The sequence below is a fragment of the Centrocercus urophasianus genome, unplaced genomic scaffold, assembly GCF_019232065.1.
Source record: "Centrocercus urophasianus isolate 14NV4802_14NV808 unplaced genomic scaffold, USGS_Curo_1.0 seq_15, whole genome shotgun sequence".
Lineage (NCBI taxonomy): Eukaryota > Metazoa > Chordata > Aves > Galliformes > Phasianidae > Centrocercus > Centrocercus urophasianus.
This window is the reverse complement of record NW_024884697.1, coordinates 43,230,374-43,257,730: the sequence shown is the minus strand read 5'-3', so window position 1 is coordinate 43,257,730 and position 27,357 is coordinate 43,230,374. Positions and strand designations below refer to the sequence as shown.

Genomic DNA, 27,357 nt, shown 5'->3' with positions numbered 1-27,357 from the left:
TTCGGCGTTGAAACAGCCGAGAGGCGTCGTTCCCAGGGCCGGATCCGGGCACGGCCGCGGGGCCGTTCAACCCGGCCTCCCCTCCCCGCAGCGGGAACCCGCCCCTCGGCTGTTGCCCCCACCGACCGGCGGGAGGGGGCCGGACGAGGGGGCGGGTGCCTCGTGCCGTCGCTCCGCCGCTCAGTGCGGGCGGCGCGCGGAGGGACTCCGGGCATCTCGCGGCCGTGCTGAGCCGTGCCGTGCTTTGCCGAGCCGCGCCGCTCCTTCTGCATGGCCGCACCTTGAGGGCCGAGAGAGCGCGGCGCCGCGGCGGGGAGCGCTCAGCGCCGTTTGCCCAGCATGCTGCGGAAGGTAAGCGCCGCGCCGAGCAGGGCGCGGGGCGGGGCGGCGCGGCCGGCAGGGGGCGCCACAGCGCCGGCAGCGGGGCTCGCGGGGGGCGGCGTTGCCAGTCGCCGGGTGGGGCGGCGCGGTGCGGCGCTGTCCGTGGTGCGGAGGGGAAAACTTTGCCGTTTCCGAGCGGGCCGCTCCCGGGCTGGAGTTAGCACGGATGGTCGCGCTGCAGCCGGTGGCGGCGTGAGGCGTGAGTGTGGAGGGTGGGGAAGGTCTCCCTGCCCACCTCCGTTGCCGCTTCGCGCACAGGAACGGGCTTGAGCAAGTGGAACGGCTCCGCGTTCTACACGGCGGCTGCGCTGTTTGTGTTGCGTGGAGGTGAACGCGAGGCTGCGGTGACTGGCGAAGGCGCTGCTGAAAGCTGTAGAAAAATACCCTGAAGGTCTGAGCAGAGAGGAGGGGGGCTGCATAGCGGCATCAGAGCTGCTGTGGAGCCTAAAGCTGTTAAAGTCAGTAGGAATCTTTTTCTTGACCTATGAGGATGTGCATTCAGAGCTTCCAGCTCCCAGCCTGGTCCTCAGTAGTCCTCCCAAGTCTCTAGTGCCAGGTGGAGTTGGGCTGGTTCCCACCAGCTGGAAACTGGCTGTAACAGAGAGCTGATGGTGGAGCAGAAGCATTCGCTAAAGAACTACCCGCGTAACTGCCGTTTTGCGCTTATCTCACTCCTTTGCCTACCAGGAGCAGTGCAGAGATTATCAAGATCTGAGAGGATACAAGGTATCTGAGCCGTGTTTCACTTGCATGCTTAATTCACAGGCTGCCCAGGGGTGAATCTAACTTCGAGGGTTGCTCTGCCCTGGCAGCCTGTTCTGTGCTGTGTATTCAGCGACCTGCCTTTTCCAGGATAACCTCTGTGTGAATTCTAGGCCACTCGCGCGATGTTCCTCTGTTATACCAGAAGTAGCGCAGTACAAAGTGAAGTTGCACTAAGCTAAGTTTAGCTCAGAGCTGATAAAAATAGTAATGCCTAATTCTTAGATAACACCTCAGGGCTAATGAAGGCTGCGGAAGGAACCTTCTAAGAGAGAGAGGCTCCCTTTAGGAAAGGTAGCAATAAATAAAAACAGCTGTACACCTCACTTTGGATCACAAGTGCCCACACCACGTTTTTGTTTTAGGCATCTCAGTGGAGAACATTCCTATTGAGTTCATGGATCAGGACCTTCACATGTCTCAGTAAATCAGTAATCGTGCAGTATCCAACAGATTAAATTGGTTTCATGCCGTGGCTCTGTATATGCTTCTGCCCTTCTGCTCACCGGCACAGAGGCACACCTTAGGCAGACGACCTTCCTTGTGTTCCTCAAGTTCTTGCTGTGCTCTGTGTGTCCCAAGCAGAGTAGCTTAGGCTAAATGAGATGTGGTGCTGTGTGCAGTGGAGATCTATGAGTTTAGGAGGAGAGAACGGAGTGGAGAAGGACAGGCAGTAGCACAGCACTGCTGATCTCCTGGTTTTAGAGCTTTCTGCTGAGTTTGGAACTTAGCTGAAAGAGCTCTCGCTGTGTGCTCCAGCTAGGGAGCAGTTGAGACCACTCTGCCTGCTGCCTACCCCATTCTGCTGCTTCCAGATACATATGCTGAAATTGAAGGGAATGTTGATAAATCCTCTGAGCACGAGTGAGGTCAAGGTTTCCTAATTCTCCTATTGTCTTATTCGAGATGCTTTGAAGCAATCTCCTCTTTCCAGAGAAAGTGTCCCTTAGACTTGACAAACATGATGTACTGAGTTCCTTGGCCACTCTTCAAGTGGATCAAAATAGTTAAAGATGACATAGGCATTTCCACATTATGCTTATACAGATACACATTTTTAAGAACACCATTGCATAGTATCTAGGCACTACAGCTGGATTTATAGCTAATGTCAGCTGAAGTTGGTCCACTTGACCCGATTATGGTTGAAAAACCTGATTTTTTTTCTTCCATATGCCCTTCCCTTTTGTTGTGGTTTAACCCAGCAGGTGGCTGAGCACCACACAGTCATTAGCTCACTTCTCTGCTTTCCAGTGGGATGGGGGAGAGAACTGAAAAAAAGCACCAAAGTAGAACTCATGGATTGAGATAAAACTATTTACTAAGATAGAGAAAAGGAAAAGAATAATAGTTATGACTCTCTCTCTCTATATATATACATATATGAGAGTATATAACAAGTGATGTACAAGCAATTGCTCACCATGCACTGACTGATATTGAGCTAGCCCCTCAGTGAGCGGAAGAGAACAAGATGAACTCCCACTTCCTTCAAAACTCCCCTTCCATATGAGGTCCTATGGTATGGAATATCCCTTTGCCAGTTTAAGTCAGCTGTCCTGATTCTGTCCTCTCCCAGCCCTTCGTTAGCATGAGCTGAGAAAACTGGAGCAGCCTTGGCTCTGCGTAAGACTGTTCAGCAATAACTATAAACATTGGTGTGTTATCAATATTGTTCTTCTCCTAGAACCAAAACATAGCATCATACCAGGCACTCTGAAGAAAACAATTCCATCCCAGCTGAAACTAAGACAACATTTTACTCAGTTTCATATTAGCATGAAAGTATGAATGCAAATATAAGCAGGAAGAAAACCACTGAGTTGTTTTTATTTTCTTTCTTTTTACACATTTCCCTCCCCACCATTCAAATGAAATAGGTTGGCATTTTTGTTAATAGAGGCACTATCTGTTAGGCAGTGTAGGAAGGTGGTAACAGAGTTAAGAGAGGAGTGACTACATTCCTAAGCAAGGAGTGGAAAACCAGTTCTTCAAACCTTAGCGTTCTTACGTCTTCGAACTTGTTTCTTTCAGCTTCTTTTGCCAGATGTATGTGTCTTCATCTACCATAATAGAAGGTAATTTATTCAGCCTAGACAGTCCTTCAGCAGATCACTGAAGTACGTATTAGATATAAATTCACACTGGCTGATTTTGTTCCCACCACTGTGTATCTTGCTCATCTTCACTTAGGAACACGAAAGCCCAATTCACTTGTCAAATTCTGCTGGAGTTATTTTTTCGAGCAAGGTGTACCCATGGGAAATTAGTAGAACTCAAACACATCAACAACGAATTATAACAGTATCTGGAGACAGCAAAAGGAAGAAATTACTGTACTGAGAATGTACTGAAAATCCAGGCTGGTCTAAATAAAATGTATAATGAAGATGAAATTGTGTGTTACTTCTGTTTTTATTGTAAGTAATTTAATGTTCTTAGATTTGTTAATGTTCTGACTCTCAGTAATCAGTAGTTACGGTTATAGATAAAAATGAGGAGGGGAAGAAAACAGCATGCTTGGTGTTTAATTCATAAGGCAGTTAGGAGGGACATACATATCTTGACAGGTACAGTGCTACATCTTGCTGTAAGCTGTAATCACAGAGTATTCGAGCAGAATGAGAGATTTATTTTTAAGCAAGTTGTCTTTGTCTGTTCTCTACAACTTGTAGTGCAGAACTGTGCATATTGCAATAAGGGGAATGGGTGGCACTGCAGATCTGCAGGGGAAGGAAGTGCCCTTCTGGTATTTGAAGTTGCTCAGAGATTGTCTTCACAGCACTGTCAGTCAAAAACAACACTTCAGAGGCTGAGGTAATGAAGACATTTTCCTTATTCAGCAATTTTAGAGGCTCTACTATGTTGGCTGCCCTCCGGGAATATAAAATGTGTTATTACCAGTTAAATGCATGACAACAGAGAGCTTTCTTCAGCAGTAATACAGCTGAGCTAACACGTAGGCAATTTAGCTGGATAAGACACAGGCCATCCTGAATTGAGGGAGTATTGAGTGAATTCTTGCTCCAGACACAGCAGTGAGATTTGAATACAGGTCTCCACTGGGCTGTGAAGAGAAATGGGACAAATTTGGAATGGAGATTTCTATTAGAGCTTGGGCAAGCTGTTACTGGGAGGGTTATGGCAATTCTGCCAGTGAAAATGCAGCTGCCATGAGGAGTTTAAGGGCCTGAAGATCACAAGGTGTGTGAGTGTTTCAGTGGCATATTGGTGCTGGTTTGAAAGCACGGAAGATAAGAGGATTTCCAGCTTTTGCCTCCTGTTAGCTAAAGAGTTCTGCTTTCCCATCACTGCTTCTGCTGTTGGTTTGTGTGCGTGTGTGTTTTACTGTGACTCAACTGATCCATCTAAGCCAACAGTGTATGAGGCAAATATGAACATGCTTGCATGCATTGAGAAATTCTTGTCTCTAAAGGCCCTTGAGGCAAGAAAGAGGTTCAGAAAGCCTGTGGCCTGCAGATCCCTAGCAGCTGGAAGGTTTTCTAGAGAGCATCGTTCCATGATTATATTGTGATTAGAGTCCTCCCTTAGCATCTGCCATTGTCCACTTCTTCAGCCAAGATACAGGCATGGATGTAACGTGATCCAGCATGCTCCATAAAGGTCATTGCCGTAGAACTGAGCCTTGTTTTCCCTCAGTTCGTTTGTGAGATACTGAACCTGTTGGAGTCATACACTTGGCTAAGCAGGTCAGCTGAGAAATGTTTTATGAGCCTAAGCTGAGAGTGTTCACATAACTTCTGTCTGAAGCAGCATGAGAACAAATAGAGGAAGATTAAAATCTCTTATGCATGTTGACTTCATTGATCTAAAAGCAGTAGGATTTTTAGCAAGTTATTTCTTGTGTTAGTGACCTGACTCTGACTCCTGCTCAGGGCCATGGAGCTCAGAGTGACTGTTTCCAGGCTTTTCCATTGGCTGTCCTCACCAAGATCTCCCTGGCCTCATGTTCTGAGCTTGTGACAAAGCAGAACTTAACTCTTAAAAGATACAGAAAAGGGCAGTTAATACCTCTTCCTCTGGACGTTCTCTGCTGCTAGAATGTTGTCCTGCTGAGAAAACAATAAAATACTAATTAAAAAAAAAAATATATATATATATATCAAGAGTCTCCAAGCAGACATGGAAAAAATAGGCACAGATGTGCTGATTCACCTTTTTGCTTGTGAATAGAGAGAGGGAGTTTTGCTTCCTCTAACAAAGGTTGTTTCCAGGTCTGCCCAATGATAGAACTGCTATATCAAAATGTTTTTTCTTGTTGTTGTCTGTTTGTTTTCATTGCTTGGGGATATGGCCGTGCTGGATTGAGTGGCCAAATAAATAGAATTAATAGGTTCACTGTGGGATGACTTTTTGATGAACTAGCCATAGTGTCACTATGTTTTCCTGTCAATCTTTTCTGCAGTAGTTAGCAGTCTGTGCAAAAATGGATTTCTTCAGTCTGCCTCTGTAACACATGGCAGAAATTGGCACTGATGGTTTGTGTTTTTGCCTCCAAGGCTGCCTGTTTCCTCTTAGAGAAGAAATGACTCCTGCTCTGGTGAGAGTGCTGCCTGCTGTTTCTGCCCAGAGCACTGATCCCTCCTTAATAATTCAGTGAGATTGAGCAAATCTGTGTATTTCATGGAATGCTGTAAGAATGACCAGTTCATTTGATACTGAATTTCGTGTAGTTTGATAGCAACTGAAGTCTCCTTGAGTTGAAACATTCAGCTTACAGATGCACACTGCTACTCTGTGGTAGGACTTCTTGGCTAAATTTCCCACCTGTTTCAGACCAGAGGATTATTGTGAATTGTGAGCCTCTCTAAACTTGTACTGATTGATTTTCAATTGGAAACTGCCATGCTCTTCTGTTCTTTGCACCATTTTCTGTGGCCTCAGCTATGTTTTGCAAACAGTGCTAAGCATTCAAGGTATCCCTTCCATGCCATCCAATAAGGTAATTTCTATCCTTGGAGGAAAAATGGCACCAGCCTGTAAAATCCTTATTATAATGATCACCCCCTGAATGTGGGGTGTATGTCAGTGGTTTGGGCTTGAGATTGATCCAACAGCTTTGCTCTTCCCACTGGGATGTTGGCCTGCTGTGTGATTTGTAGGCAAATTTGTCTGCTCTTTTTCCCCTATGGCCTATCTTGTACAAAAGGAAGAAACCTTTTATCTCCTTGAATAATAAGTAAGACTTTCCAGAACCTTTGATGTTCTCCAGTTGTAATGTGAAAAATGGATAGGACTCACCTTTTCTGTTGCAACATCTGTGCATGCTCTGGGAGATCTCATGAAGATTCAGGACCTATAAAATGAAGACATTGGCTCTTTGGTCACGGGTTTCTTGCTTCTGAACAAGTGATCTTCAGCTGTCGTGTTTAACAGTGCAGCCTGACCTTGAATGTCAGAAGCCATTTTAAAGAAAATGCCTCACTACTCCACTTACTGTTGCCAAAGATGTCCTGTTACAAACAGAGGTTGATGTAAAACAAACAAACAAACAACAAATAAACCTCTGCAGAAAATGTATTTCTGATGAAAATACTGAATTTTCCCTGAAAAAATAACTTAAAGCTCTTTATTCGTAGAGGAGAATAAAAATCTTTTCCAGAAGGGGAAAATACGTATCTTTCCCCAATAGCAGTATAGTAATAATGCTTGCTAATTTGATTCAGATATTCCACTGTTTTGTAAATAATCGTTTCCATCTGTTTTTTTCTTTTTTACTGTTATTCAAATAGGGCATTCACAATCATGTCATAATTCATACCAGTTAACAAATTAGCAAATCCTTCTGTAGTTCTCTGTCTTTTTCAGAAGCACTAAAAACGATTCCATTAAATGTTCTCTTCATCTTTTTTTCTCTTTCTGCTTATTTCTGGAGAGACGAATACGTACACTTTTTCATACATTTCAGTTATCTTACTTTTTGCCGAGATATATTTTCAGGTAACACAATTAAAACTCCATTAACTGTTTTAAAATGAATCCCCTAGTGGCAGTTCTTTGGTACTGGCCAACTTTAGTTAATGATTGCAAATGGAGGTATTGATTTGCTCAGAATTAAAAGAGGATTTTTTTACCTTTTCCTTGCTCTTTGATGTAAAAAAGGAGCCTGAAGAGATAGATGCTCCTTCCCTTGCTTTTTACCACTTAGATTCACTTCATTCTTGTCTTCCTACATGTTAGATTTTAGGGCTAATTCATATTATTTTGTTGAAAGCAGTGCTGGTTGTATAGATTTGTGATACCTTTTTAGCAAATGGATTCCCTCTGACCCTTAGTAAGAAAGAACTGGGACATGTTACCCAAGTTTTTTGCTATTTGACTTGGTCTCAGCAGAGATGCTGACCCCCACCCTGCTGCAGAATGAAATGTCCCCAGCTTTGGTTGACAACAGAAGGAACATTTTCATGACAGACAATTAGCTATCCCTCCTACTTTTAATGTGTTGCAAGAGGATTTTTTAACTTAGCCCTACAACAGGTGAGTTTTTTCAACTGCCAATTTCAGATATTGAACAGTAGGGGTGTAGCTTTAGTGACCGAGGAGGTCTATCTACCTAACTGATACTCTGGTAATTCACACTCGCTTGGAAATAAATGCATATTTGTATCTCAGTTGCCTGGCATGCTACTTCCAGAGATGAAAGCAAGTAGTCAAGACTTTCGTATTCAACATCTCTACTGGCAGACACTACTGAAATTGAAATAATTAAAGAAAAGGATAAAGTTACTTTTATTCAGTATGTCTCTTGCAGAAATACAGTGATGGAGAGAGCTGGAGTCTAGAATCACTGGCAGTGGCTGGCAATCTAATGTAAATCCTCGGGCGGGTTAAGTTAGTCTGTTCTCGGCATGGTGCCCAGAGTAGGATGGGGGGGCAGGAATGGGGAAGGATGAATCAGTTCTGGTGTTTTGCAAGATTCTGCCTTCTAGTTCAATATTGTCTTGTTTTCTTAGCCTGAATTTATTTCTGACAGGTGGTGACAGAATGTTTTCATTAAAGAAATGCTCATACCTTCCTAGAATCATAGAAATCAAATGAAATCTCCTGTGGCAAACAGTATAATCACACTGACAAACAGCCAAATTTTCTTCACTAGTTCTTTGAGCTTTGGAAATCCTCACTCTGTGCAACAGAGCACTCAGCCCCAGTGCTCACCAGAACACATAAGCTGTCCCTTTTGTTCCTCTTCTTTGCCCAACCCTGCCCCCTGTAACAGAGCTGCCTGCACTTGGCCTGTTCACAGCTGCCCTCAGTTTTTCCATGTGCAGCCGTAATACTGTGGTCTTGCTGACCTTTTCAGGGTCTTTAGGCAGTGCCAGCATCACCCAGATGGATCTTAGAACTGCTTGGCTACCTCTCAGGCTGCAGCATGGGAGCAAATATGAGAGGGTAGCTGTCTATCTGCTCCTAAGCTGGGAAAGCAGTCATCCAGAGAGCCACCATTTCCAGCTTGAGGGCCATTTGCAGGGACCGTATGTAGGCTGGCTCTCCGCATACAAGGCAGAAAAGGTCATGTGTCTGATGGGTTATCAACCAAAGCTGAGGATGTTTTATTTTGCATTCTGCCACACTGTGCAAAGGCACTGACTCTGAGTGGTCTTTCTTGAAAGAAATGGGATTCAATGAAAAGAGTGAGGGTGAGAAACATCCGGTATCCGCTGCAGCCCAGAGGCTGCAGAGAAGATGGAGCAGCACTGAGAGCCAGGGAAGGGAGCAAAGACCCTGTGACTAGTGCTTTGTGTGCCTGTCTCTGAGATATGCTACACTGGATGCTTTTCAGATAATGAGCTAGGAAAGAGCTAAGTGACTTATTCAAAACCTTCTAACTGTTATAAACTGGCTTAGATTCATGTATCAGCTGTAAGCCTGCCTTCCTGAAAACAGAGCAAGAACTGGTGTCCTGATTTTTTGCTCATGATGTATTTTCAGACTTTCTGGTAACCAGCAAGATGTGCTGGTACTCAAGAACCAGGCTCCTGTGATGCTTTTGCATCTGGCCCTTTCCTGAGAAAACAAAGTGACTGATCAGTGAAGCACTCTGTTTCTTCAATTGTGTGTCCTGTGGTTTTGTTTCCTCTCCTAAGAATGCCAGGCAGGTACTAGCAAGGGTGATTAGTCAGTATGATGTCTTAGTAATTTTGTGTGCTTCTGTATTTGAGATAAACTTAAGGGAATTGATTGCTCTGTGCAGTTAATCTTCCAAGCTATGGGAAGTCATACACTGAGCTCACTTTGCCTGAGTATCTTACATTGCGTTGTTACAAGAGACTACGAACTAGTTAACTTCATGTCACGTTTTGTAGTACTAGTTTAAGGTAACTGAACTATGTGTGATTTGCCTTCTGGTCTCTCACTTCTCCTAAAACCAGCTGATAGTCAGTGCCTGTGTAAGTTAGACATTAGTAAAATGCTGTTCAGCTAAGCAACTTGGATCATGTAGCAAATGGTGCCATTCTGCATGCCTGTTCAGAGCACATAAAATCAATCTGCTTCCAAGCTGGAGCCCTGCCACTTGATCTGTTGTTTTCTAGCAGTTTCAGACATAAACCAGTTTACATTATAGTTAGCATTATCATGCTGTCCAGACATCAGCATATAAACTGCACAGATTATGCTAGAGAATTACATTGTAGAAATACAGATGGATCTGTTTAATGAGGTACAAAACCTATTTTGCATGAAATTTATAAACCTCAATTATCCATATGCCACAAGGGACAAATAATAATTCTGATTCTTAAGCTTTAAGAAAATGGAGAGAATATTCAACATGATAAGCATTAAGAATCACAGACTCATGAGGGGTAATGCAAAGCACGGATAATTGAAGTGCTTTTGTATTGGATTCTAAGAGTGCAGTAGTATTTTATGTTTGGGCTTCAGTTCAGTATCCAACTCAAAAACATGTGTAAGAGCCATCTAGGTCCAAGCACTTCTCACCACCACTGGTGAGAAGTCTTTAACTAACCATTACTGGAGGCAGAAATAAAGAATTTGATGATTTTCTTCTCAAAGAAAACCATTTAAAATTTTTATAGTGTGCTGACTAAAAAAAAAAAAAAAAAAAAAAAAGAGTTTTGTCTGAATGCCATGTTTTAAGTTTAAATCTTTTTTTTTTTTCTTTGCTTAGTTTGGATCTCAAAATACTTTGGAGTATTTTTGTTGCTCATTTAGAGTAAATCCTTCTTCATTTGCGCTATTTCTCTGTGGTGATATTTGATACAAGGATCTCTTTAATGCTCAGAAGAGGAAAAAACTAGACTAAAAATCATCATAAATCTTGCAGTTAGAATGTTATCATCCTTCTGCCTCCCACTATCACCACCTGTTTTTTTTTTTTTAGTCCACGGAAGGTTTTTTGGACTGCTCAGATGTCAGTAATCTTCCCATTGCTTTACCAGAATGGTAGAGATTAGATAAAAATTAGCTGAAGTGGTACACACTGAATAGGTAACTATTTGTGTTCTTGGTATGGATTAGTGTATTCTCTTGTTTGAAACTCAGTATATTAAGTCATTCTAATGGTTTTATAGTTAGAATCATAGAATCCTTAGACTTGCAAGGGACCTCTGGAGGCCATCTAGTCCAGCTAAATCAGGTTGCTCAGCACCTGATCCAGCCTCACCTTGAAAGTCTTTGGGAACAGGGCCACATCAACCACATCTCTAGGCAACCTGTTCCAGTGCCTCACCACCCTCGCTGTAAAGTTAGACCATTCCGGTGACTTTCCAGCTGATTTACTTCACTGCCAGGCCGTGTGTAAGTGTAACCTGCTCCACTAGCAGTGAACAGATTACTGTATACAGACAGACAGATGGGCAGATGAATGTATGCTGTTTTTCTGCCAACTACAGCCTGGGTCAGTCCATTGGCAACTGCCCTCTCCTGAAGACATGCCGCAGCTGGCGCAGCTCCCTGCTGAACCTCGCGCTGCGCCTGGACAAAGGTGTGTCGCTGTCCATGGTCCCACGGCTTTGGAACACTGCAAACCGCAGTCCATCACTGCTGGGGTGTAATGCTAGGTCAGAAGTACTTGTGGGAAAGAAAATGTCAATGTCTAGGCTCAGGTAGTTATGCTGTCTGCCCCTGATGTTCTTCTGCTAGCATGTGGTAGCTGGAGGTGGACAAGCCATGCTTTATGACAGACTGCAAAAATAACTTGTTCAGAAACTTGCGTCTTCATAAATGAAGAGCAGCCTGAAAGCTGAGGCGTTCTTTGCAGTGCAAGTGACCAGCTGGATGTAGAAGGGCAAGGGATACCTAAATTCATGGCCTTGCTGTTTTGAGATTAGTCGGTTTCTTACATGACAGTCCTTCAGAAGGTTCTTCAGTTGGTAAGCATTTATCTTCTGACCCATTTCTTTTCCTTCCACATAATTGGCACTGAACTCTGAAATGCAGCCAGCCTCTCATCCTCTGCATGTGCACAGCATATTTGGCTGATAGGAGCTGTTTGGGCAGGATCCTTATCTTTGCATTTGAGAAGATGTGTTAAGAATGACAGACTTGCACTATTGTCTCCTGGACTGTCATCATCTCCTTCTTTCTCATACTTGTCTTTAGATCTCTTTTGTCATTCATTTAAAATGGTGCCTGCTTTACTGTGCTATTTCACAACAGCACATCAGTAGCCACAGGGAATCTCTATATTTCATTTTAGCATAACCAATGTTCATTTCCAGTAACTTCCACTTGCTGATTCCTTGCTCAAAGCCTGCTTTCCCAAGCACTGTGCCAGTGTTGTCCTACATGAGATATTTAAGAGAAAATTACTTATTAAAATGTCTTTATTGGATGTTAATGTGGCACAGAAAAAAAAAACAAAACCAGAATCTTTATCGTACTACATGCCAGAGGACAGTCAGTGGTGCAAAGCAGGCAGTGAGGGAGGGGAATGCTGTTACTGGAGGCAACACTTTGAAAACAGATTTTCAAATTGGATTGGAGGTATGGTATTTGAGCTAAGGTATTCAAGACATTTAGTTTTTCAGGACAAAACTTAGCACTTTAAGAGTAAAAAATGTTTGTGAACGTACACACACCAGTGATGTTAATGACAGTTATGCTGATTGGAAGAATGCCTCTGTTCGCTTGGTTTCAGTGGGAACTGTGTTCGTGGAGTACAAATAATGGCAAATCAGGGGAAATACTCGGAGATAACGTTTCTATGCAGTGCCACCTAATGGTGCGTTTCAGAATAGAAACAGGTGGCTTTCATTCGTGCAAGACGTAGCCCCTATGCAGCTGGGCCTTCTGGCTTCCTTAAATAATCACTTCCTGTGCTTCCTGATCATAGGAGTCCTGATCATAGTGTGACCTGTACCTATCCCTATTAGGACTAGCTGCAGGGTAACAACTACAATTATTAGACTGCTTCTCAAAGGGCAGACATTCCCTCTGTACAATTAACCATTACCTCTTGCCTCTGGGTCCCTCCTTCCTACACTGCTTGCAGAGGTGCAGTTACTGCTTAGGACTTCCATTCCTGCTGTGACATTTAGTTCCAACCCAGGGTCAAAGTCTATAAGCCAAAACCACATGACTGACAGTCTACAGCAGCCAGCTATTGGTTGCAGTAGTTCTAGGAGAATATTTTCTTGTGCTTGAGGACCTGCAGCAAAGAGGGGAGGGACAAGATAGTTAAATAACTTATCCTCCACACAGTTTTGCTGCACAGGGAAGCAGCTATGAGGCTGTCTTCCCAAAAGTGAAGTCTTTCAGGCTGTGGAAACTGAACAAATAACTACTTTCCCTCCACTTTCTGCAGGCTCTGTACTGTGCCTCTAGGTACTGTGGACTTTCTCAGCCCAGCCGTGCCTAGCAAACACAGAGTAGAAAAAGAGTGCAAAAATACCTCCCACTGAGATTGGTGGTCAGAAGTGGAGGTAGCTTCTGTAGCTGGGATGGAGGAAGGCAGCTTGCAGGCTGGAGAAAGGACTGCTGTAATCAGGAAGCTGCCAGCCAGAAGCTGATAAGATCAGAGACACAGAAGTACCTTATATAGCCTAGGAAGGAAGTGTTACTGGAAAAACATGTTCCACGAGCATTTCTCCTCTGAAAAAGCACACAGAGTTGACTGATCTTAAAGATCTCAAGCTCTTCAGCTTGGTGCTCATCATTTCAGCATTCCTGAAACTATACTCATCTTACCACTGGCTATGCTTTTGTCCTGAACATTGTGTGAACAAACAGGAAAAATGCTGACAGATTGAAGCAGTATCTTAGCGATGTTCTCCCTGTTGTCTTTACTTTCATTTTTGCTTTCTGCACATCTTTACTGCCTATATTTGTCCTTGTAAAACTAAAGAAATACTCTGTTTTATGTTTAGCATACTTTTCTGAATAACATTCCCATAGGAACATTTTTCCAGAGCAATTCTAAGGTAAGGGTTCTCATGTGATAGCATCCCACATGCCTGCTGCACCATCCTGCGCCTGCTCTGGCAGTGGCCATGCAGCTTTTGCCAGTGCTCTAGCTGGGACAGGGGAAACTTTCACCAAATCCAGCTGCACTGTGAGAATAATAAAAGCAGGATGTTGTTAAAGTCCAGTGTAGCGAGCCATGAAACCTCCTTTTTCTCATTTAGAAGAGGCATGTAAATGGCGGCAGATTTAAGATGACAGCCTTTCCGGATTACTCCTTGTAAAATAGCGATAGATGTCACCACGAAACATATTGGAAAACTTTTCACTTTTCAGCTAAGGATTTAAGAAACCTGATCCTAGAGGTAAAGAGTAGAGGGACAGTTTCTGGCATACGCAAGAGTCATGAGAACCTTTCATTGTGTGTGTTGGCAGCATTTTCTTGATAGCTGCAGCCCGTATTCATCATACCTATTCCCACAGTCCTGTTGTTCACACCGCAGTAAAGAGTTGCTGACTGGCCAAGAGTGGAAAGAAAGGTTTTGAAGTACTGCAGCCCTGCTGCTCACTGGTGCCAACATCCCTGATCCTTAAGCAGCATGGCTTCACAGGCCTGGATGTGATGCTGCACCAAGGGAAGATGATCTTAGAAAAAATCCTTTCAGTAGAAACTGATGTTATCATTCTGTTCTTGCTCTCATTCTAGTTTCTGGCAGGATAAGCAGCTGCCTGGATGCCAGAAGCTTGTCAAAACTGTCTGGTTGTGTGACTGCACTGAATTCCCTGTGAAATCAATTTCAAATTAATGTATGCTCATGTGTTAATTACAGCTGCTGGTGCAGCTTGGAGACCTCTTTTGCCTGCAGTAGCCATAATAGCTTCTATGATTGTGGTGTGAGAGAAGGGTCACTGAGTGACAGAAAAAAAGTGCTAGGGACTTTTTAACTAAATGCTGGATTTAATGGTAGCAGTTTTTTTCAACAAGCACAATGCATAAAGCACAGAAGGGGCATTAAGGAAGAAAGGATTCCTAGATGCCCTGCCAAATGCAGAAGAATTCCATTTCATGTAGGAAATAGTATCTGAGCATTGGGAATGAGAAGCAGCACAGACCTGTGGCCAGAGGAGGTGGGACTCATGTTAACCATAGCCACAGTTCTGCTCAGTGCAGTTTGTCAGCCAGCACCCTGCTGTTCTCAGGGTTGATCTGCCATTGGTTGCAGAGTGGGTAAAAAAAGCCATTAGCTAGGCTTCACCTCATTCTGTTGGATCACTTTATTCACCAGTCCTTTCTTCTTTGTTTTAGTACCCCACAGTAGCTTCCCCAAGTGCTGTGCAGAGATGGATAGCCTAGCAGGACTGCTGAACTCCCTCAGATTCTGGTCTCATTTATTGTGGATGACAGAAGAGTTTAAAAATAAATATCTCATCAGTTAGTTTAAATATAGCTACTGTTACTAATGTAGCTTGTTCACAAAGGTGTGCATGTTATGTCCTGAGGCTACAGAGAGCTGTGAAGTCAACATACAGTAAATCACATTCCCTTTGACCACTAAGTGTAAATGTGAAGTTGTTCCTGAGCAGGGGAGCTAAATGAATCTTGGTTTCTTATGGTCTTGCGCACATTGTGGGCTTTCAAAAATTAAATTATACTATTAATTTCTGATCCCACAACATATAGGATAAAATTCCCACCCTTTCTCATACAGCTGCTACTCCAGCAGAAAAAAACACCTGAAAAGTTCACTGTCTTCCATAATTCAGGGCATTCTGCCAACTTTGTTAATGAATGCCTTGAGCTAGTTACTGGGGTCACGTTCTTCTTAGGAGTAAACCGTTACCGTTTTGCTGCCAGCAGGTTCACAGTAGCACACTGCTGAACACCAGGTGAGGGGGAGTGCATACTGGAACAATTTTGTAATACATCTTGAATCATTTCAGTCCTGTATCACCTCAGGAGAACAGTGCTACTCTGCCTTGGGGCATCCATGGAAATTTTAATGCACAGTACTGGTTTGGCAGGCCTTTCTATAATTTAGTCTTTTGCTTGACATTCCCTTTCATTGTAATACTTTGTTGTTGTTGTTTGTTAATCAAATAGTGATTATATCTGTTTTAAAAAAGATTTATCCTAAATGAGGGAACTCACTGGCAAGGAACTTTACATGTTTATCTTTGATCTCAACATAATCTTTCAACAGTGTTTTCTGTTCATGAAGTGTATTCTCATTTGGATACACGATGGGTTTATGGGTGTCACATATACTATTAGACATTTAGCAAGAGGACAAGAGGGAATGGCCTCAGGTTGCACCAGGGAAGGTTCAGGTTGGATATCAGGAAAAATACCTTCTCTGAAAGAGTGGTTCTGCGTTGATGGAGGCTGCCCAGGGAGGTGGGGGGGGGGGTCACCGTCCCTGGAGGTGTTCCATAGCCATGGATGTGGCACTGAGAGACATGGTTTGGTGGGAAAATATTGATGGTAGGTAGACAGTTGGACTGGATGATCTTGGAGGTCTTTTCCAACCTTGGTGATTCTTTTTGTTGCTGCTGTTTTCTTTAATCTTCTCTGGCAGGTACGATTTTAGGTGTGAAGTGGTGAGACACTAGGTTTCAGACCCTCTCGTTGGTATTTGTGGCTGGATTTAAGGATGTGCAGGTCTTCAGTTGCCTCCAGCAATATCTGCAGGCATAGAATATCTCTAATTTTCAAGCCATTAATTCTTGCTTTAATTCTCATACAAGGTCTCATGCTGTATGTATAGTTGAATATTTTTAATCCTCTGGATTAGAAAACATCTCAGCTTTGTGCAAGTTAAGAAGACTGAAAACCACGCTGTGTCTTGCAGGTTTTTTTTACACCTGACAGAGTGCTCTTATTTGTAACATCTGAACTGTGATCTGCTTCTGGCCTAATAGCACTACTGGAAAATATTCATTGCTTATTCTTATGCTGTTTATTTTTATGGTATTTGAAGCCTTTGTATTGTTCTCATGTTTTTAGCAAGGAAAAAGTTGGTTTTGGAAAACGATACCATAAAAGAATCAAGACTTTCTCTCCTTTTTCACCTTGCAGATGCACAAACACACAAACATCTGTGTTCAGTGATTAGGCATTCAGTGCATAGAATAGTGTGTTATGTGAGTACATTTTGTTTTGGTTACACCATTTCTTGTATTCCCTGGAAAATTATTACAGATGCTGCAAACTGTGGAAAAAGTAGTGCTGCTGAAGAATATGGGGTAACAACTGTTATGCAGGACTTTGTGCTTGCCTGGATCCTGCTGCAGGATGAGCAGGTGATGTTGATGTGAAAAGCTCAGCCACTGAAGTGAAAGTGCCAGGTTTAGGGGCCTAAGATGTAAAATAAACTATGTCTTTCTGTTTATTTTTCCAAGCTCTGCAGTAGCTACTGCTTGAATACTCTTCATTCTATCTCCTCTTTCTTAGGTACTCAGCAGAAGTGCATCAGAACTGTACTCTTTGAGGTAACATAGGTTTCAGCGCCCTGTTTTGTGTCCTTCTAACACTGCACTGCAAGAGAAAGAGAATTATTTATGAGAAATCATACTAAGAGCAAGGCTCCCTGCAAGAGACAACCCCATCTTCTTGCAGAAACCAAGCTTGTCTTTCCTGCATCCTAAATTCCTTTTACACAGAATGACTTTAAGCTCTCATAAGCTCTGCTGCTGATGCAATCAGTCTCATTTGTTCCTCTGCACACTGTTTTCAGAGTTTTAGGTTTTGTATAGACATTGCTCTCCAGTTCCAAGGCTTTCAAGACATCCATGAGGTACCCAGTGACTTTAGTGAGCACTGATGCCTTTCAGAGGACCAAAACATTAGGAGTTTTGAAATAGGCAAATCAACAGGATCTTTATGCAAGGTACAACATATGACACCTTTTTCATCATGTATTCTGGAAGTTACTGCCTTCCCTCACATAAAGGGATGTGGTTTCATACCTAAACTAGTCTGTAGTAGGATAATGTGATATGACTTTTTGCTTTCTGTATAGAATCATAGAATGGCTTGGGTTGGAAGGGACCCCAAGGATTGTCAAGTTCCAAGCCCCCAGCCTCAGCAGAGCCACCAACCTCCAGATCTGGTACTAGACCAGGTTGCCTAGGGTGCCTTCCAATCTGGTCTTGAACACCTCCAGGGCATCCACAGCCTCTCCAGGCAGCCTATTTCATATATACAATGACAATAAGACCTTGGTTACTCAGTCAGCCACTGAAGACAAATGGAGTAATTTTTCTGCCATCTCTAATACATAAAAGTAGTGATTGTTGAGAGGCTTGGGCCTTCTCCAGGCTGCAGCAGCTAGCTGGGAGCACAGGTCCAAGCACACTGTGAAGCAGGAGAGACTGCTGGAGGCTGGGAGAAAGGACTGGGAAGGTGGGAGACCTCCTGGCTGGGCCAATGCAAGGTTGTGTGTCCCTCTCCCTCAGCCACAATCAGTTGTTGCAATTGCTGTTGTCTTGCTGGCCAGAAAATCTCACTCAGGTTCCTGCAGCACGTCCATTCTGCCTCTGCACACTGTGTTGCTTTTACCAGCACACACAAGGGCATTCCTTCAGGAGTGGATAGTCCTGTTCTGCAAGATGTGAATACTGATTTCTATTTTGAAGTGCTATGTACTTGTAAATTCATATTTATTTTGTAAAAATAATTTATTTTTGTATTTATTTTGTAAAAATAATAGAGTTGTGTTTACTTGATACAACAATAAGTATACACAAATGAGAAACCTATATATTGTGCTTATAAAGTGGGACTGGAAAGCAACATCTCTTACTGTAAGCATCTGTCAGTTTCAGAATATCTAGCATGGCAATGAGCTGTCAGCTGTGCTTCGTCCTTTAACAAATATCCTGAGATCAGCAAGGCAGCAAATATTCATTTTACTCTTGCTCAAACAGTCCTCTGGTAACACATAAAAAAGCAGAGGTTTATGAGGAATTGCAGTGCCATTTGGTGGTTTTGGCAATGGGATTGTACTGGATTCTTACAGCAATTGCAGTGCTGCTCTGTTCAGGTCCATGGGGAGATCTCCAATACCAAGGCTGTGTGAGTAAGCTTCAGATCCATCTGTGTTGAGATGCAAGCCTGGCTCTGTGTTTTTCAGTGAAAGCTTGGGCCCTGGTTTTATTTGCTCCTCTGAGCTCATAGCTAGGACTTCCAACCAGTTGGCCTGAACACTTCAAGCCAGACACAGGGGAAGGCAGCAGTTGTGTGAGCAGATGTGCTGAGGCCCACCAGTCCCAGCTGCACAGTGCCACGTGCCTGCTACATGGGCCCCATTACATCTGTGCCCCATGGACTGGGCCATGTCTGTGGCTTTATGGAGATGCCCAGGGTAGTGAGGGGAGGCCATGATAAGCATCCTCCAGGAGGCATCTCCCAACAGCTGTCACCTGTGAGTTCAGAGAGCAGCTGCTGCTGCATTTCCTGTGCTCTGCTAAGCACAGGTCTGTGGCTTCAGGACCTCAAAGGGAACAGCAGATGAGGGGAGGAGAGAAGGTGAGAGTTTTTGACTTCCTGGCCACTTCTGCTGTCCCATGGGAGCCCAGTGCATCAGATCTGGAATCTTCCTGCCCTTCTTAGACAATTTCTCCTATGCAGCGAAGTCAACAGGAGCTTTGAAATCATTTTCTGGATTTCATTTTTCTGGTTCTATTGCGGTCCCCAAGGACCATTGAATTCTTGCCTGGCCCAGGCATTTAGCTTGCATGTAATCACAGAAATTGTTAGCCTGCTTCATTAAAATAGACACATTTTCCCAGCTCTTGTCCTCAGTCTGTGAAGAGGAGCAGCCATCCTGGGGTCACGGCAGCTCTCAGCCTCCTCCTTGAGGCCCAGGGATGAAAGTGGGTCTTGTCTGAGTGCCACCATGCTGGGACTTCCAAGAAGTAGTTTCATTGGCTTTACAGTGTATGTTGATGTCCTTAATGCAAAACAATCTGCAGAAATGGAAGATCTGTTTGCCTTAGCTACAGCTGAACGCTTAGCCAGTCATTTGCATCTCACTTATGATGGAAAATTGGTGGTCTTTTGTCACAGGACTGAAAGTATGAAAGAATAAAACTGCCAAGATAGCTAGTTTGAAGATGATTCCTTTTATTTTGAACATTACGCATCTTGGAAAAGCTTTGTTGACTTGGGTTGGTTTTGAACCAACCTCTTCAAGTTGTGGATCTGATCTCAATTTAAAAGTGCAAGGTTAAATAATTCTTTTCAGCTGCTCTTGCAGTTCAAAAGAGGCAGTTTCACAGTTGATGTTTGATCTGATTTCAAGGTCTGTCAGCATGGAGAGTTTTTTTTTTTGGACTAATGTGAATTTTTTTTCAGCTGTTGTTGCTGTCTTTGAACAAAGTAGCAACAGCATTTTCAGGTATTGCATTCCCTTCTGGAAAAATGTTCAGAAGCTGTTAAGCTATCAAATAAATCAGCACCTAGCAACAGGCTGCTTAGGATATGTATGGATTTGATGTGATTCGCCAATAAACAACTCAGTGATATGTACACTGCCAATTGATTTTTCTGCACTACAGGACAGCAGTGCCAGCTCTGGATCTCAGCCCTTTGATTTATTTATTGTTTTGCAAGTCACAGGTGATATTGATTTCCACATGTTATTTCCTATAGCCAGTAAGGCTTTTGCACGATCTGAAAAGAGGAAGATCCCACCAAATTAAGCTGTTCTGTGGTTGAGTTGGCAACAGAGAAGTTGCTAGGTGTCAAAATACGCAGGGCCCAGCTGGGTGCAGCTTGTGAGCAGCTCCAGGCATGGCCTCTGCCAAGCAGAAAGCTGTGTCCTTAGTCCCGTGCAGCCTCTCCAGCTACAGGAACCAACACAGCTGCCCAGACAGAGCTCCTGAGGGAACATATGGCCACCCAGGCCTTGGACTGCAGAGTGTTCTGAGCTTTCTGCTAGTGTCTTGTGGCAGCAGTGAGCACACCTATGGGAACTGTTCCCAGGGAGAACTGCTCCGCCATGGGGACAGAGGCTGGGGGAGGTGAGCTTTGCTGTAAAATCACCATTTTGAAGTTTTAAATAAAATTTACAGTTTTTAAGCATTAATCATTTTGCAGAACGTGAGAAAACCAAATTTTTCTTTTGCTAGGAATTTAGAAACTGCTTGTTACTTGTAACATCCAAGTAATCTTCTGAGTAAAAAGGAAAAAAAAAAAAAAAAAAAAAAAGGGAGAATATGAATCAGTTTGTCATTAAAACACCATCAAATGCTATGGGGATGATAGCTTTCTATTAACTTGTTCCAGCAGCAGAAGCCAGCACCCAGATGTGCTTGTGTTTTCCAAGAACTAGCAGCCAAATTTTATCGGATTCTATGACAGATAGAGTGCCTCAGAGTCCTTATGGACTAGAACACAGGGCTGGATTTGTCAAGAATGATGCCCAGTTTCTTGAGGGCAATTGCTTGACATCTAAGCAAGTAAAGACATACACTATCTGTGAGTTAACCAAGTTAGCTGCATCAATATGTGCTTGTTTTGAGCTCTTCACATTGTGATAATGGCTTCATTTCCTTTTGCTGAACGTTTAGCTCAGAAGCTGCTGTTTCTGTCATGCAAGTGACATCCAAACCAATTAAACCTAATTTTAAATGTGCATCCAAAGCCACTTTTCATCTTCAAAGATGAGTCGTGGTGTGCTTTTGAATACCTGCTTTGGTCTCTCATCAGTATATAAATGCAGGTCTCGGTGTTTTCCTGCAGAAATTAAGGAAATAAGGTTTCCTTTAGAAAAAATGCTGTATAAAAATGTTCCTATTTACTACTGTCTTGTTTTCATTATTGTGTGCACAGATGTGAGAGTTCATAAATAGCTTTTGCTGTACTGTGTTGCTCAGTACAGCCTAACGTGCTGTAGAAGTGCTGTAACTGAGGGGAAGGAAAGAATGTAGCTACATCTGTTGTGCAACACATTCAGACACAACCTCAAGTGCATTTTATCCGCAGTTTACATATCTCCTGTATGTTGGGAGCCACAAACGTTCAGTTTTAATTAAGATGAAGGAAAGAAAGGATGGGATAAACACCACTGTCATCTCTCACTGGCTAGACTGCATGACATAAGGCAGTATTTGCTTCTTGGTGACAGCTATAAAATAAAAGATATCAAGAAAGGTCTGGAACAGATCATTTTGTCTACTTAAACATTCTCTGAGATGTGCATTTTAAATGAATTAAGTTAAAAAGCCTAGTTCACCTGTAGCCTTTTATTGCTTTAAATCTTTTTCAATTTGAGTTGTATTGTTTTGGTTCCAGAATATAGAGCTTCCAAGCCATTAGTGAAAAGATGTATTTCCTGAAGTCTTACTTCTCTTACATTTTCCTATGAAACATCTAAAATCCTGTCCCAAGGCAAAGAAACAAGGTCGTTTGATTTCAATTTTGTGCTTATTATTTAACTTTACCCTTTTGCTATACCTGTCTCATGATAATTGGTCCCAGATTCTTGGAATAAGCCCTACAGGCACATGCAGGAAATAGTAAAAACAAACCAAACTCTTCAACCAGTAATTTGGAGAGGAGCACAGTGACTGCTGACCACGATACAGAGCTGTGCCAGTTGAATGGAATGTTTCTGTACGAGTGGTGATATGGCTATGTGACTGCCTGTATGCTTTCATACCACTTTTAGCCAGTGTTCTGTGGGTAAAAGTACAGCTTCAAGTAAAGGCAGTAAAGCCATTTTCAGACCAAGGACATCCACCAGCTCTTAACATAGCTATTTTATGTTGAACCCACTACACCTGTGTGTAGGCAAGCTCCAAGATGCCCTAAAGAGGCTGATAAGTCAACAGGGGAACAGGGGCATCTGAAGAACCTGGTGTCTCTTTCCTTTGCATGCTGTACATTTCTTTTCACAGCAGTGTGAAATGAATGACATTGCTGTGTACTGAATGTACACAGAGCAACATGCAGTCCATGAAGCCTCCAGTCCTGCGGCTCTCAACCTTTATCTTCTAACAAGCTCACACATCATTTTCTGTGTGTGTGTGTGTGTGTGTGTGTGTGTTCAGACTTTACATTTCCCATCCAGGCCATATCTCCCCAGTTTAGATTCTAGGCTGGATTAAGATACTGTCTTAAAGCATGATGAAGGGGAAGTTGTGCTTGCTTTGCTGCAGGAAAACCACCACCCCATCACCACCACCATCATTATGCTCGTGCAGTAAGTTCTCCATTGGTTAGAGGACCAGGAAGTCCAGGCAGGAGAAATCTGAAGCTGGATATGTAAGAGGATTGAACTTTTTCCTGTGTTTAAATTGCTAGTGCTGCCTGTTAAGAGTGAGAGCAGTGCATGCTTTCTCATGCTTTCACTTCCTGATCCTTATTCTAGGATGGCAAGAAAGTCTACTTTAGTTCCTAGCAACACTGAATACATAGGTGTGAGCAAAAATACCTAATTTGCAGTGAAATGTGCTGCCAGCTACAGACTTTGAGAGAGTCAGAGTCCCGAGGCAGAGTTAAACTACCAGCAGTCTACATTATCCCATGCATTACTAACATTTTTCCTGTGCTTAGGTAAGCACGTATTACTTTAGACAAACTAGAACCCATCCAATGATACATGCTTTCTAAGTACATTGGGAGTATGAGGACTGCAAGGAGAAAAAAAAATGTATTGCTCCCAAGTAGAACTGGAGTATCCTGCAGGACTGCCTGTGTATCCAGCACCCACATCGTCCAAATCTTCACTGCCACAACAAACACAGCATTTGTCTTCCTGGCTGGTAACTTTGCTGATCTCGCCATCATACACCTGCTGCCAGGATGAATGAAGTGGAAGGTGGAAGGCTGTCATCTCTCTAAACGACAACAAGGTGGCAGCGTGCCTCAGACCATTCCTGTTGCATGAGCAGCTGAAAAGCCATCGGCTGCTCCTTCCTTGCGACTCCTTTGGTGTGCTTATGTCTGGCACCGACTGCTTCGAGGGCAGCCCTATGCATGCAGGAGCCGTGAGAAGAAACGTTACTATAAGTCCCTGACAGAGTCATCGCCATATCATGTCCCACTGTAGGTTCCTCATGATGGTAGGTACTAGGTCAGATTGTGTGGGTCTGTGCTCCCTGCTGGATGTCTTCCCTGGCTCCCAAATACTCCTTTCTTCCCTTCCAGCCTGCTACCTGGGCACCTGCCCTGCTGCCCTGCATAGAGAGCACTTGGCTGTGCTGATTGTGAGCTAGGAGCTCAGAGCTGATGCTGTTACAGATGGGGTCTGAGAGCTGTCAGACTGATACCAAGGTGCATAGGCACTAGAATGATGAGGAACACTGGGATGCTTACACCCTTCCTAAAGATATGTCTTCATGTGTGTTTCAAAGGAGTGAGTCTTTGGGCTTTCTGACTTTCACTGAGTTTACTCAGCTGTATGTAGGTCCAGAGATGTAAAATGGAGAGCAAATACCTTATCACCATGTAGAGATGATAACAACTTTTTATTCTTCTGGAATATCTTTTGTTTGTTGGTTTTGCCAGCTGAAATGCAAGCTTTTTGCTCTTTGTTACATATGCAGCTTTGGGAAGTACCACTGAATCTTTTAGTTAAAGCAAGATTCTTATCCTTTGTTTTCAAACTTCTCAGAGTCAAGATACCTGCTTTCCCCTGGAATTACATTCTTGTATTACTTTTCAGCCTCACTTAATGCTTAGAATTAATCTGCTGCAATTTTTACTTCTGAGTTTTGACCCTGGGACTGCATATGGACAGAGGCAAACTTGCTGAAAGTACTTGTGGAATGAAACGAGCTTGAACTGGTGACTCAGTCATACAGGCATTTTCTTGTAGAGATCTATCTCCTTAGTGAGAAGATCCTACAACTAACAATTGCGGAGTTGGATTCAGGCCTGAATTCATTGCAAATTCATTGGATTTACAGCAGCTTTTGGTGGTGGTAAATGCTGTCACAGTGCTTCAAGATTCAATAAATCTCCTCTGCTAGAGCCACCCGAGAGGGCAGCCCTGTTTGGAAGAAAGGTGAGAGTAGTGCATAGCTACCAGAATTTTTCAGCAGTTTGCTCTGAAGGAGTGCAAAGCAGATCTAAAGCTGTCCTCAACCCTCTGGGAAGATCAGATGGCCAGGACATTGGCTCCTCTTCCCTGAGGGAGATGTTTTGTTGGGGAACACTGACTCACAATGAGCCATCTCTATAGAAGTCTGATTGCAGATTGGAAGGAATCCATGTCTGGCCCACAGACTGGGAAAAAAAATGGGCTGTGGTAGATGATAAGTATACACAGTCCTTGGCTGAAATGGGTACCTGCGATCAGGTTGGCAAGCGGAGACATCAGTCACAACGTGACAAGTCTCAGGGCTTGCATTTGTTAGTTCCAGAGTATGTTTCACTGCTTTAAACTGCTTGCATAACAGCAGGAAATCAAATCCAACTCGGAGGTTTAAAGTGTTTGCTCCATGAAAATCCTCTGAGTTTAATCTTCTTTGGAACATATATATGATTCAGTGAGAATTAAATCTGAGCAGAAGGTTTATGAGGCATGAATGTATACATAAGCAAATGCACACACTTGGATATGCACATCTGCACACACTGCATCAAAGTCCTGATTTCCTACTTAAAAGAAAAAATAAAACATTACTTGGCTCAGAATTATAGAACTGAAATGAATTCCCTTCAAGTAATTAGGGCAGTGCATGGGGCTTGTGGTATTCGTTGGTTTTGGTTTGTTTTTTTTTTTTTGCATATCTGTACAATTGTATGAAATAGTAATTTCTCCTAAATTTCATTAAGAGATGAGGTGTATGTATACACTGGTTCCCTTGTTTTTCAGTGGTCTTCAGGGACTACAGATGTAAGCATCTTGCCTAATTGGAGATGCAACTGCTCCGAAGTACAATAACAGTTCAGATAGGACTTCCTAAACGTTGTTCCAAATCAGCACGGCGAGCTGCTTTGGAGATCATCTATCATCTACAGCTGAGAAAGAGGGAGCACCATTTGCTCTGCATAGAATGGGATGCAAGGGGACTTACAGCATATAATTCTGTTTTCAGTACTGCTTGTGTACTTTATGCACAGAGAGAAAATACTTTAATCCTCTGTGGAAATCTTTCACATCTACCTTCCCTCATTTTTTTGTGTTGAGGGGTGTAGTGTTAATCCCTAATAACGTGGGAAAAGAATCCCTATTTAAAAGATTTCATTTTATCCATTTATATTAGCAGTTTTCAGCTTTTTGTGGCATGCTGCATAAAAGATACTGTGTGGAATGAAAGCCAAAGATAAACTGAACTGGAAAAATGAACAGACTTGGGGAATCTAGAAGTGCTAACACCACTTTTTAGCTAAATTACTAACATGTACTTTGTAGTAGTCAAAATTATATTGGAGCAATTTCCTGGCATTCAAACATATCTGAGAACTCCTACTATTCTAATTCTAGCTTGATGTTTGCAGTGAATAGACTCCAATAAATGTTACATTTTGTTCTCATTTTCCTTATACAGACTTCAGTTTCAATTTACATAAATCATATGCTGTGGGCTGTTTTGTTACTTCCTCTGTTTGTCATTCTGTATATTTTCCTGTATGTGGTAATGCTTTGAAAAGATTTACAGTCTTTCTGAGGTGTACTGAACTAGGAGACTTACTCCCCAGATTTATGCTCCCGATTGTCCTACTTTATAAATAAATTCAGCAAGCTGAACCCAGAATTTCATTACATTTTATGTTAAAGATGATGAAGATAGTCAGGTGAATTGGCAAACATGCAGGTCCTTTTTATTCCATGCTTTGTAGTATGTGTCTGCCACCGTGTTCTAGGTTATCTTTCTTTGCCCAACACATCAAAATATGGTAAAAGCTTGTTCACACCATGCTGTACTTCTGAATGCTCTTATCTCACAACACATGCAGTGCTTGGTTGGCTGTGAGCCTGGTGTTAGAGAATTGCTTCATTGACAGTACAGATGGATAAACTGATTTGAAAGCTGGTTCTATTTCAGTTTCCCACTTTCCTGTTACTTCTGATTGTTTAGCACCTGTACCTTCCTACTGTTTGTATTAATCCTTGGCAATGCAAGTATTATCAACAGATTTAGTAACAGACAATAGAAGTATGAGTTTTAATTTGAGTTCCATTTTCTTTAAGCGTGGTGCCACAAAATAACGTCATCAACCAATCAACAACCAATAGGTGTTGTATGCACTTGTTACCTCCAAAGCCTGATTTTTGTAGGCTGGTTTGTCTTCTGTCTGAATCTGTTGATTTCTTCCTCCCGTTACAGCCCATAGGAACAAGGTGCAGACTGAGCATTCTCTCAGAAAATGGTCAGCAGCCTCCATTCACATCCTAATTTTGCAGTTGCAACACACAGTGGTAAAACCCTTCTTTGCTAGCTACAGTTTTGCTAGCTCTTCAAAAAAGAGAATGTGATCATCTTGTTCTTTAAAAGTAGGCGTAATTAAATCATTGGTAACCAAGAAAACAAATTAAAAGTTCTTTCATTAAAATAATTAATTTGCAGTGTTAATTTGCAAAAACCTGAGGGATGATGGGGATTGGTCTTGTGATGGGTGTTTAATTCGGTGCTTCTGGTGTATGCAGCGCTCTAATCCTAATGACTTTCAAATGATGGAAGAAATGAGTTGTGTTCATCTGCTATCGTCTGAGAATCTTGCTTGCATAAATCAAATGCTGCAATCAGTTGAGTGGACTGATGGAAAATGACAGCACATAATCTAGTTTTAGTGATTCTGTATGCTCTCTGCAGGTTATTACTGAGTTTCTTTTCATCCTAGCAGATTCTGCACTTTTATTTTTCCGTCTGTATTGT

General features: G+C 42.7%; 1 protein-coding gene across 1 annotated transcript in view; it reads left to right on the top strand.

Annotated features, from left to right (window-relative positions):
• Positions 1 to 286: 286 nt before the first annotated feature.
• TMCC3 (transmembrane and coiled-coil domain family 3) overlaps positions 287 to 27,357 on the top strand; it is a 124,769-nt gene continuing 97,698 nt past the window's right edge. The window contains exon 1 of the mRNA XM_042816401.1: positions 287 to 351. Coding sequence (XP_042672335.1) covers positions 340 to 351 — 12 coding nt within the window. The 5' untranslated portion in view covers positions 287 to 339. The remainder of the gene's footprint in view (positions 352 to 27,357) is intronic.